Source organism: Anguilla rostrata, chromosome 16 (genome assembly GCF_018555375.3).
Source record: "Anguilla rostrata isolate EN2019 chromosome 16, ASM1855537v3, whole genome shotgun sequence".
NCBI classification, from domain to species: Eukaryota; Metazoa; Chordata; class Actinopteri; order Anguilliformes; family Anguillidae; genus Anguilla; species Anguilla rostrata.
The window spans coordinates 1817350-1830304 of NC_057948.1; the positions used below are offsets into that span (position 1 = coordinate 1817350).

The window sequence follows — 12955 nt, forward strand, 5'->3', positions numbered from 1 at the left end:
GCTTTTTCAGTTCAGTCCACAAATTTACTATGGGATTCAGGTCAGGGCTTTGTGATGGCCACTCCAATACTTCCACTTTGTTGTCTTTAAGCCATTGTGTTACAACTTTGGAGATATGCTTAGGATTATTGTCCTGCTGGAAAACCCACTACAGGTGCCAACTCCTAATTATAATCATTAACTCCTAATTATGAGAATGAGCCAAACAGAAGCTTATAAAAAGTCATTACATCAATTTCTGCAATCTTCCAGACTGTTTAAAGAGACAGTCAACTTGGTGTGTGTAAAATTTTGACCCACTGGAATTCTGATATAGAGAATTAAAGCAGAAATAAATCTGTCTTACCTCTCATGTGAACAGTAGAGAAAAGTAGATGCCCTAATTGACTTGCCAGATAAAATTTATGGTAACATGAAATGTGCGGAGTTGTGAAAAACTGAGTTTGAATATCTTTAGCCTAGGTGTAGTAAACTTTTGGCCTCAACTGTACTAACTTGGCACTTGATGTACATTAATGGTAATAAAAGTGGAAGTCCGCAGAATTTGATTGTTTGGGAATCTTCCCAGGGACATTTATTTTATATAAAACCACTCTGCAATGATTCATATAATTCTACTGAAAAGAGAGTTTTAGTATACTGTTGTTATGCCCAGATGCAATGCAACAATGAAAGATTTAACGCCGGTTTTCCTCTCTTCAGATAAATCCATAAAAATAGCCCAAGACGCACTGAAAACTCTTCTCAGGAGGAAGTGTCAATGCATATTTGAAGGTTTAGCAAAACATGGCCGCCGAACCCTCCTCAAAGAGATCTATACAGACCTCTACATCACAGAGGAGGGAAGTGGGTGGGTCAATAATGAACACGAGGTCAGACAGATTGAGACAGCATCCAAGAAACAAACCACACAGGAGACTGCAATCCTCTGCAATGACATCTTTAAGCCTTTACCTGGAAAAGAGAAACCCAGAACTGTGCTTACAAAGGGCATTGCTGGTATTGGGAAAACTGTCTCTGTGCAGAAGTTCATTCTGGACTGGGCAGAAGGAAAAGCCAATCAGGACGTTGATTTCATCTTCACTCTCCCTTTCCGAGATCTGAATTTGGAGAAGGAAAGAGCATTCAGTCTGATGCAACTTCTGCAGCACTACTTTCCACAAATGAAAGAGATCAAAAGTGTTGAAGGTGATGAAGTCAAAATGGTGTTTATCTTAGATGGTCTGGATGAGTGTCGACTTCCTCTAAATTTCCAAAGCAATGAGGACTGCTGTGATGTAACAGAGTTATCATCAGTGGATGTGCTGCTGACCAACCTCATTAAGGGAAATCTGCTTCCCTCTGCTCTCCTCTGGATCACCTCCCGACCAGCAGCAGCTAGTCAGATCCCTCCTGAGTGTGTCCACCAGGTGACGGAGGTACGAGGGTTCGATGACCCACAGAAGGAGGAGTACTTCAGGAAGAGAATCAGAGATCAAAACCAGGCCAGCAGAATTATCTCACACATAAAGTCATCCAGGAGTCTCTACATCATGTGTCACATACCAGTCTTCTGCTGGATTTCTGCTAGTGTTCTGGAGACAATTTTGAGTGAAGCAGAGAATCTGCCCAAAACTCTGACTGAAATGTATACACACTTCCTGCTCATTCAGACTAATGTGAAGAATCAGAAGTATCATAGCACCAAGTATCATGGTACCAATAAGATAAGCTCAAAGAAGATGTCAGCATCAGATACTGAAATCATCCTGAAACTGGGGCGGCTGGCTTTTCTACAGCTGGAAAAGGGAAACCTGATATACTATGACGAAGACCTCAGAGAGAGTGGCATTGATGTTAGTGAAGCTTCAGTGTACTCTGGGGTGTGCACAGAGATCTTTAAGGAGGAGTGTGGGTTATATCAGGAGAAGGTCTACTGCTTTGTGCATCTGAGCATTCAGGAGTATCTGGCTGCCATGTTTGTGTTTCATTCATGCGTAAAAGAGTACAGAAATGTACTCAGAGCAGAAGAATCAGAACCTTACAGTTACAGAGTGCAGCTGTCTGAGTTACACAGGAGTGCAGTGGATCAGGCCTTAGAGAGTAAGAATGGACACCTGGACCTTTTCCTCCGATTCCTTATTGGCCTCTCTGTGGACTCTGTTCAGACTCTCTTAGGAGGACTACTGACACAGACAGAAAGCAGATCACGTGTACCAGAACCACAGACACAGACAGAAAGCAGATCACCTGTACCAGAACCACAGACACAGACAGGAAGCAGATCACCTGTACCAGACCCACAGACACAGACAGGAAGCAGATCAACTGTACCACACACACAGGCACAGACAGGAAGCAGATCACCTGTACCACACACACAGGCACAGACAGATAGCAGATCACCTGTACCACACACGCAGGCACAGGCAGGAAGCAGATCTGATGGAGGAAGACAAAAAAAAAAGTCCATGTTTACCTTCTTTCAAAGACTATGGACATGGACATGGACAGGACACAGATCAACTGTACCAGACCAACAGACACAGACAGGAAGCAGATCAACTGTACCAGAACCACAGACAGGAAGCAGATCAACTGTACCAGACCCACAGACACAGACAGAAAGCAGATCAAAGAGCATTGAGAAAACAGTCCAGTACATTAAGAAGAGGATCAGAATGGAGTCTTCAGCAGAGAGGACCATCAATCTGTTTTACTGTCTCAATGAACTGAATGACAACTCTCTCGTGCAGGAAATCCAGAATTCCCTGAGATCAGGGAAACTTTATGATAAAAAGCTGGAACCAGACCAGTGTTCAGCTCTGGCCTTTGTGTTACTGACGTCAGAGGAGATGCTGGATGAGTTTGACTTGAAGACCTACAACACATCAGCAGCAGGTCATCAGAGACTGCTACCAGTAATCAGGAACTGCAGGAAGGCCATGTGAGTATTATGTCATTAATGATGTAGATGATTGACCACATATTTTCCCACTTTCTATTTCTAGTGAGAATAAAGTACAATAAATTTGCTGGGCAACAGAACATTTGGTTAAAAATAAAGATTTCTGAATCAAGATGTTTTAACTCGTTAACTTTACTTTTAACCCTCATTTAATGTCTTATATCCAGAACATAAGCAGCATCAAATGCAAAACCTCATCACTTACCATATATTTTATTTAATCTACTATTATTATTTACTAATTTAATACATTTATTAATTATTTGCAAAGATAACAATTATGAAATAAATAAGGAGTTAATTGATAGGCAGAATACTCTGATGATCAACCTTTGTCAGAAGATACAATTCAAGCAGATTAAAATGAAGAGAAGCTATATTAAGTTACAGTATTAAGAAAAAGGGCCCTATTTTGGTGACAGCATAGGCACAAACACACTTGCTAGTGTCATATTTTTCAATTTCAGCATGGTTGTTAGTTTTATGATCTGCAGTTAATCTGCTTGTGTTAACATGGGTTTGTTGGTGCAATCGGGGATGTGTCAATAGAAACTTTCACTATTTGAGCTTGGTGTTGAATAATGCGTTTGCAGTCAAACCAACACCAGGTTTTATCTTGTGCTATTTTGGCATTATAACTGTGCCACACATCCAATCCAATCCAAATTTATTTATAAAGCACATTTAAAACAACAACAGTTGACCAAAGTGCTGTCAAATCAAAAATAGCAGAAACCATAAAACAACACAATAAAAACACAAAGACCAGTTTAGAAGACAAAAGGACAATAAAATAATAAAAACAATAAGATCATAATAGAAAGAAGGGCAACTCTCATACTTAAAAGTTAAAAGCCAAGGAAAAAAGATATGTTTTAAGATGGGATTTAAAAACAGGCAGTGTAGGGGCCAGCCTAACATGCAGAGGCAACTCGTTCCAGAGTTTGGGGGCTACCACTGCAAAAGCGCAATCTCCCCTGTGCTTCAGCCTTGATCCTTGGACAACCAGAAGCAACTGGCCAGCGGACCTGGGTGACCTTGATGGGACGTGTGGTTGTAAAAGGTCAGAGAGTTTGGTTGGAGATAGCCCATTTAATTATTTGTAGGCAAACAATAAAATCTAAAAATCAATCCTAAAACGTACAGGGAGCCAGTGAAGGGAGGCCAGTATGGGGTAAATGTGCTCTCGCTTGCGTTTTCCTGTTAAAAGATGAACTGCAGCATTCTGGACCAACTGCAAGCATGAGAGGGAGGCCTGGGAGGGATGCCTGGCTAACACCAACATGAAGGGCATTGGACTGAATGTGTGAATCCATAAACACATAACACAGATACAAGAAATATTTTGTTTATTTCAATTTAACTATTTTAAAGAAAAGTTGTATTGTTATTCAGTCCAATGCTGGCTGTTCAGGCAGCGGAGTTAATTGTGTGCTGCACTAACAAAGTCACAGACTGGTAAACCTCCAGTTGAACGATTGAATCCCACCGCGCCCTCAGGCAGATCATTTCCTCTTTTACACTAACGTTTTCTTACGCTTATATATTTTCTTTACCAAAACTCACTCATGGCCACCCATATACATTTCATGAGAACGGCAAATGTATTCATTTTATTCAAAAGTTACACCAGTTCACCAATGTGCCATTTATACTCACTATATTTCTTCACTTGGCTACCGTACAAAACCTTCTTATCAGCAAACGCCACGTTTCTACATTCATGTTACCTCGCCCTGTTCTCTATCCAGCCACATACAAACAATTACTACGTATGTACGTTCTGCAACTCCGCATTAAAACATTCCATTTAAAATCATGGATCCAAGGCGTAACTTGGCGGGATGGCATACCTGCCATCCCAATAGCTTTTTGTTTTTTATTACATGGCCGGATGTGCATAGAAAAGCTGGTTCCGCCTGCAACAGCAGTCGGGACAGGACATACAGATGGTGGATTATTTTTTATTATTATGTATAATTCAAGAAAAATAGGTCTATCATAGGTCTCTTTTTCAGTCTGTTTTTAATCAGTTTGTTGCTTAATTCCCAGATTATTACAATACAAGTGTGATTGCAAAGGTGAAAGAGCCACAGTGGCACAGGCGAACCAATGGTTTGGTAACTTGACTGTACTAATGAAATGTCTGATGGTTCATCTCGTGCAGACTGCTATGAATATTATGGGGGTTGGGGAACACCCATCCCTGTAGACGATATATGAGGAGTCTGTTATCAGACAGGCATAGAAAATAGTGTCTGACCCCACTCACATCTTTTACCCTAAATTCACCCTACTTCTACCTTCTGGTAAAAGATTCAAGTCCCTCAGTGAAGGCTTACCTGCTATAAACACTGATTCATGGGGATGACAGTTTAGCTTATTAGTGTTAAAAGTTGATGTGAGTTGTTGGCTGCATGGGTGTTGCAATATGTCTTCACTGCTATAACACTTTTTTCAGGATTAATTAATTATTAATTTATTTATTATTTTGAAATTGGTCCACCAACTCCCCCACTTGATCAAGGACACCTTTATTTATACAATTACAATGTTTACACATAACAGTGGTGAAGTCAGATTTTTAAGTGAGACAGTTATTTTTGTTCCATTTATATGTGTTCAGTAAGAAGGTTTTGCCATTGTGTGATACTTAATAATAGATTTTCAATTTAGGAGGATAGTTTTTTGGTGATCGTTAAGATGATCAATATGGGTTTTATGTATTGAGATGGTGTGTTGATTGTAGACAGATTTGTGTTATGCTAACGCTAAGTTGTGGTTTGCATCTTGCAGTATAGCTTCTGTCATTGTTTGTGAAGTCTTCTGAAGACAGGAGGTACTGACACATCGATACATGTATTATGGAGAGTGTTTCTGATTTGTAGAACAGGTGTTTGGGGGTTTTTCTTCATTATGGTGAGAATTTGTTACGTCCCCTGCCTCTGCTTGCCTGGGTAGTGCAGGTGGAGTCAGTTGCTTAATTACCTAATTGCCTGATTGCCTTCACCTGCCTGTGAGCCAACATACGCCCAGCAGTATGAGGCAAGGGAGATCTTTCTTTCGGGTTTCTTTTGGGTGGTTTGTAGTTGGCTGTGTGTTTGTGTTTTGTGGGTTGCATAGAGTTCTTTTCTTTGAGATCTTCTTTGGGGTTTCTTTTGTGTAGCTTGTGGTTTGCTTTATGGTTTTGGTGTTTGTGAAGATCCTTTTTGTTTGGTAAACTTTGTGTTTTCTTTTGTTTCAGTTTGTGCTTTAGTTTATTTATTCTAATAAATGTCTGATTTTTTATATCAGTTTTGAGCGTGAAAGAGTGCTGGATGTTAACATTTTGAAATTATATTGCTTCAAATGTTTGTTTAACAATGAGATGCAAGATAGGAAGTTGAGGTTAGGTTCGATCTCTGGCAACCTCACATATTTCCCCCTTTTTGTATGAAGCCAGGAATTTATTCCTCTTAAACATGAGCGTGCAAAAATGCTTTTTATCAAAGGACTTTGGATAATGAAATACATTATTTGAGCTGACCTGACAAACTCCTACCTACCATTATCCCCAGCTTTGTGCTACTGGTGTGCCCAAATGATTGAATCTATCATTCCTGTATGTGTTGCATGTCCTCCTGCAAGGGTTTACAGTGGTGGTCCTTCTAAGGACTGTTTTATACTTCTGTGTAGTCTGCATAGTTTGCATGATTTGCATTGTGTGTGACATTTGCAAACGGGCAGAGCATTTATATGGCATGTTGCACAGGTACAGGTTGTGATTTTCCACCCACTTACAGCTACCTTCAATTCCATGTCTTTCATCTCCTTTAATAAACTTTTATAACATCCATACTGCATGCTACAGAAATGAAGCACAGACAAGGTAGACAATGCTGGCAATATGCCCATAAAGGACTTTTATTGCGATATCACAATGAATGAAGACAGGGGAAAAGTGAAACACAAGTCGAGATCAAGCTACTCAAATGTTGGGGAAAGAAAAAGTGCTAGGGACGTGCAGGCGGGTTAGGGTGGTGCATCTTGGGGGACGGAATTGAGGCCACGAGGAGGGGCACGTCCGAGTCTGCCACAGATTTAAACAAAAATAAAAAATAAAATAAACGAGAATCAGAGACTCTGTTAGTCACTCAGTGAGGGGAAAGCCAGCACACCCCTGGAGTGAGACCATGAGGCCTATATAGGGCCAGCAGCTACTCAGGCAAAGGGGAAAGTGGTGTGGAAAAAGCACTGGTATGCTGCCGGTGGCCTGACTGTATCTCAGGTCCAGGTCTGAGTGCGGAGTGGAGGTGCTGAAACTCAGCCCTGTCCCTCCGGCGCTGTCCAGGTCTGAGTGCGGAGTGGAGGTGCTGAAACTCAGCCCTGTCCCTCCGGCGCTGTCCAGGTCTGAGTGCGGAGTGGAGGTGCTGAAACTCAGCCCTGTCCCTCTGGCGCTGTCCATGGTGCTGCAGGCTGGCCGGTGAGACACAGGTGAAGTGGAGCTGAGTGGCGGCTGATGGCAGGGAGGGGCGTGGCTCCAAAGGTCCACAACACAATACCTATATATGAGCATGTGCATTACTTCCTGTTTCTTAAGTGAATATGCCTTTAGCTGTCTGTTAGCTTGCAGTGCTGTGGGAAGTTGTCACAGAAAACTAAAGGAAATAAGGAAACAAATTCATTGTCCACTCTGAAAAATGTATGTTGCCTTTTACACCTTTCATGTGCCTATGATTGAACTCTAAAACTTACACTCTATGCTGACTGCACTTTAATTGTGGAAGTAAACCTCTAGTCATTCTCGACTATGGGAATGACTTTGTTTTTTACGCCTCCATGACGGCACAGCCATGGGCGGAGGCATTATGTTTTCGGGTTGTTCGTCCGTCCGTTCGTCCGTCCGTCCGTCCGTCCCGATTCTCAGGAACGCGATATCTCAGGAACAACTTGAGGAAATTTCTTCAAATTTGAACACACGTCCACTTGGACTCAAGGATGAACTGATTAGATTTTGGTGGTCAAAGGTCAAGGTCACTGTGACCTCACAACACGTTTTTGGCCATAACTCAATAATTCATACGCTAATTATGACGTTTCACACAAATGCCTAGTAGGATAAAATGATGAAGTTATGACATTTTATATCCAAATTGGCTACTGGTTGGCGGAGCCATACAACCGCGAGGCGGTATTTCTAGTTTAATTTTGTTTTTATTCTATTTTATGTACTTTGTACTTTCTTTGTTCCTTTTGCTTTTATTTATGTAAAGCACACTGGGTTGCCTCTGTGTATGAAGTGTGCTACAGAAATATATTTTGATTGATTGATTGATTGATCTTTACTTTTGGTGGTGGCCAAACATCCTACATCACTAAAACTAACTCACTGTTCACTCTGAAAGATGGCAGCTGCACGTCTAGTATGGGATGGGAGGGTTAAGCCCAGAGAAAAGATAATAGAAAAGGTGGATGAGCCCTTTGCCCCAATTCTTATAACTTACAGTATAAGGAAAGGGGCCATTTGGGTCAGAATTACATTTGTAGAACTGTTCAGTCCAGCAGTAGGTTTAATTTTCAGGTCCAAATTACTGCAGTTTGAGAGTGTAACACAGACATCTTCCTCAGAGCATCGTCAACTGTAAAATCCTGAATTTCACTCTTTATCGCTGAACACTGGCATTGGCACATTCCCCATATTAGATAGATGCTTCATGTATACATAATATAATAATACTATATTGACTATATTGATTCTTTGCAGACTGAACAGCTGTGACCTCACAGAGAAGTCCTGTGATATTGTGGCCTCAGCTCTCCAGTCATCAAACTCACCCCTGGGAGATCTGGACCTCAGCTACAATAACCTGGGAGATTCAGGAGTGGAACTGCTCTGTGCTGGACTGATGAGTCCAAACTGTGAACTACAGATACTGGGGTGAGTAGTGCTGTGTATTGTGTGATCTTAACTAAATAGAATTTGTGATTATGGTTCTATGCAGTGAAATGTTAAAAAGCTCTGTCACTCTCAGTTTTTCTCCTTTGTCCAACAGCATTCTTTCTTTGCCCGTATATACCTTAATCCTATATCACAACAAGCAAATAAAAGCAGGATAAAACCTTATGAGGGTTGCCAGGTTTGTGGTTCCTGAGCAGAATGTTAAGTTTCAGTGCAGTCTGTAGTATCAGGTCACAGGTGATGACTGGATGCTGCATGTCTGATTGACATGGTAAAAGATTGACCACCTGCATAGTAAAATGTTTCAGGTCTGTCACACATTGCAGTCTTCATCCATCTCCATTATTCACTACCCACTATGAACTCTAATGAAATCCATACATTTACACTGCTCTATTTCACACACTGACCTTTTGATGAAGGTGAGTTTTACTCCTTCATCACACATCTGTGTGTGCTGCAGGATTGTGGTGTTTCTGAAAGGATTGTGAATAAAATGGTATTTTATTCTGCTGGTAAAGCCGGGCATTAACTCACCGGCAGGGTGTACATCTTGGTGGGAAAGTGTCCATCTGATCAACATGTGAGCTGCTGTTTAGATGCAGTGTTACATCGTTTAGTTTAGTCACTCTTCTGTGGTTCCAGTCCCAAGTCATAGTCTAGATATTATACCACTGTAAGCAGGCATGTTGTGTGGAATAGTCTGATTCAGAGATCAATATTCTGGCTCTAGCTCCTATCTTCTAAAGAATAACATCATTTACAGGAGTATTTCTTAGATAAGTATTCTAATAACTCTCAAATGCCCCCACTTATTAAATTTTTTGTGCAGTTTATATTACTCCACAAGGTCTTCCAAACATGTTGATAAGGGGTTTTAAAAGAAAAAAATGACTTAATACATCAGGCTTTTATTATCATTATTATTATCATTGTTACAATAATAATTAAATGCAACGCAATAATTAGTGAATTATATTCGTAAAAGCGTGCAAGAATGAAATGAATGGATGTATTATAGCGTAAAGACATACAGAACATAGGTGCAATGTGTATAAGTTTCAAAAGACATGACATTTTTAAAAATCTAGTGTCTACCAGCAGTAATAGTGGCAATAATCAGTTGTGGTGTTCTCAAATAGCCACTAGATGACACTGCAGTGTATTTCTAGTTGATGCTGTAAGTGTTCTCTGATATTAAGGCCATCATTCATAGGAGGTAAATGTACCGCTCATCCAGGAATTTTGTGATTCATAGACTTCTGCCCTGAAGGAGCAACTTAACCTGTAAAATCAGCAGATGTAAGTGCCAAAACTCACTATCCCAGGGATCAACCAAATTAAGGCTTATCTGAGTAGTGAGTAGGGGTGTGCAATATAGACTTAAAACTATATCACGGTATTTCATGGTATCGATATAAGTGACAATATGAAAATAGTACCATTCAACACTATCTTTTGGCCTCAAGTCACATCAGCATACAGTCTTGAGAGCTTTGCAAACACAAACATTGATCTAAAAAAATAAAACTTAATACTGACCATCATCAAATGCTAAACTATACCAATTAAGTAGGCTAAAAAATAGAATATTAATTTTATTCACAAATTAAAATTAAAAATGCAAACACCAATACTCGCAGGATTCATAATCTAACCCCATGAAAAACAAATGGAAATGTTGTAAAAATACTTTTCTTCTCTAAAAGTGCAAATAATGTTTAAATAGTGCAAACGTAACAAGTCTTAAACTATGATGCAAAACATCAAAAGAGTATAAAAACACAATAATGATTCAAATCAAGTACAAGTTTGAAATATAAACACTGACTTTAATCATAAACTACATACAAAAAATGAAAGTGTAAACACTTATACAACCTCTGTTGTACTGTCATGGCACAAATAGTCATAAAAATTGTGCAAACAGCAAATCAAAAAGTAACAATTCCAAACTTGTCTTTAGTTAGGTTACAAAACAGTACAAAAACAACCTGATAAATTAACAAATAAAATACAAGTTCAATGAAAATGTAAACACTGATATAATCTGAAATTGTAAATAAAATAACTTATGTGGAAATGAGGTTGTGGCAGGAACATGCCACAGATAAGGTAGTGCAAGTTATCACGCACATACTACTAAAGCATGTGATTCAGGAAGAGGTAGCTATCAAAAAGAGAACAGGACATCACAGCTTACGTTTTTTGGTTAAGAAGACTATCATATTAACTGTGGCTGGTTTCAGAGCAGACCTTTGGCATGTTACTATATCTCATAAAAAAACACGTTTTCAACGTACAAAAATGCCAAGTTACTAAAAAGTATTGATATCAAAATGACGCCAAGTTACGATACTACAAACAATATAGGCTATCTTGCCTCACCGAAATGACATAAGATGTATCTCAAAGCAATGCTACCCAATATTTCCTCAGTTCTTTCAAGTCACTTGGCCCTGTGTTTTTGCTGATGTCCAATGGGGAGACATGTTGTTAGTGGGATAGGCGGCAGGAAAAATAAGAATGAGAAGAAGAAGAAAGAGAAGAAGAAGAAGAAGAAGAAGGAGAAAACGCAAAATCCCCTTAGTTTGGGGCTTTATTGTGTGGACATGTGAAGTTGTTTATGAATTCTGTCTGTTGAAATGGGGTCAGAATGTACAGAATTTAATGTTTTTAAGGGCTGAGTGTCTGTGGCTGTTGTGGTTATTTCTGTGGGGAACCCTGAAAAGTGCCAAACTCTCGGTGCTGTATAGGTATGGGGCATGCCCCCGCCAAGGCGTAACTTGGCGGGATGGCATACCTGCCATCCCAATTTTATATGTAGGTTAAGTGAGGGGCTTTAGCACGCAATACCACTTGTGTTCAGTATTCAGAGTGCTGAACATTTTAACAAGGGAATTGACCAAAGCACTGGATTCAGAAAATAAACATATTTTTACTTAATTGTTGCTTGCCCGACAGTGCCTCCTGGAGTTTTAAATACGCTGCTGTCTGAGCTTTTATCTCAATATGAACTGCCGCTGGGTCCATACAGCCTGCTCACTACTTATTCCTGTATAATTTAATGTATAAACAGAATGTGCAGATGTTCCTCTGTCATACAGTACTGCACTGTTGTCCTTCTCTCCCTGGGAGTATCGGGGCTCCCCCACTCCCTGCCCACTGACCCTTAGCAGTGTGCAGCACCAGGGGGTCCTGAGACGGCCTCAGCACAGGGGCTCAGCTGATCCCTTAGCAGTGTGCAGCACCAGGGGGTCCTGAGACGGCCTCAGCACAGGGGCTCAGCTGATCCCTTAGCACATAGTGATGGATGACAAAGTGATTTTACATTTGTGCAACCTCATATTTGTACCCCAGTGAAACAGGAAATGGTGAAAGGCAGCAAACAGTTCTGGGGGACTGAGATCAATTTTTTAAAATTTCATTAGATGCCACTTTATTTGGTTTTATTTTAAATATTCTTTCAGGGTGCCAATAATTTTGACCCCTATGTTTATGAGAAAAATACTATATTATGTTTTTGAACTGAATTATGTTTTATTAAAGTGAAAGTAAGCAGTTTCTACAAATGTTTGAGCAGAAAATTAAAATCATTTTGTTTAAATGTTTCTTTTATACAATCATTTATGCTCATTTTAATGAAGAGTGCCAATAATTCTTCATTACTTGAATGTATGAACTCTTCTTTGCAGACTGAACAGCTGTAACCTGAGAGAGAAGTCCTGTGATATTGTGGCCTCAGCTCTCCAGTCATCAAACTCACCCCTGAGAGATCTGGACCTCAGCTACAATGACCTGGGAGATTCAGGAGTGAAGCTGCTCTGTGTTGGACTGATGAGTCCAAACTGCAAACTACAGAGACTGGGGTGAGTAGTGCTCTGTACTGTGTGACATTAACTAAATAGAATGACTGATTATGGCAATGTAAGGGTTTGAATTTTGTCACAGGGAAGACTAATTTCCTGACTCCATTCATTTTCAGAGCCTGTAACCTGAATGTTTGTGTGAATGTGAGTTTGCATATATGATTATTGACTGAGGTGTGCTCATATGAAATGATGGGCAGC

At 40.1% G+C, this 12955-nt stretch overlaps 1 protein-coding gene across 2 annotated transcripts in view; it reads left to right on the forward strand.

Moving 5' to 3' along the window:
• The first annotated feature begins 653 nt into the window (after positions 1–653).
• LOC135242411 (NACHT, LRR and PYD domains-containing protein 12-like) overlaps positions 654–12955 on the forward strand; it is a 120620-nt gene continuing 108318 nt past the window's right edge. For both annotated transcript variants that reach the window (XM_064313491.1, XM_064313490.1), the window contains exon 1: positions 654–2926. In XM_064313491.1, the coding sequence (XP_064169561.1) occupies positions 669–2926 (2258 nt within the window). In that variant the 5' untranslated portion in view covers positions 654–668. The remainder of the gene's footprint in view (positions 2927–12955) is intronic.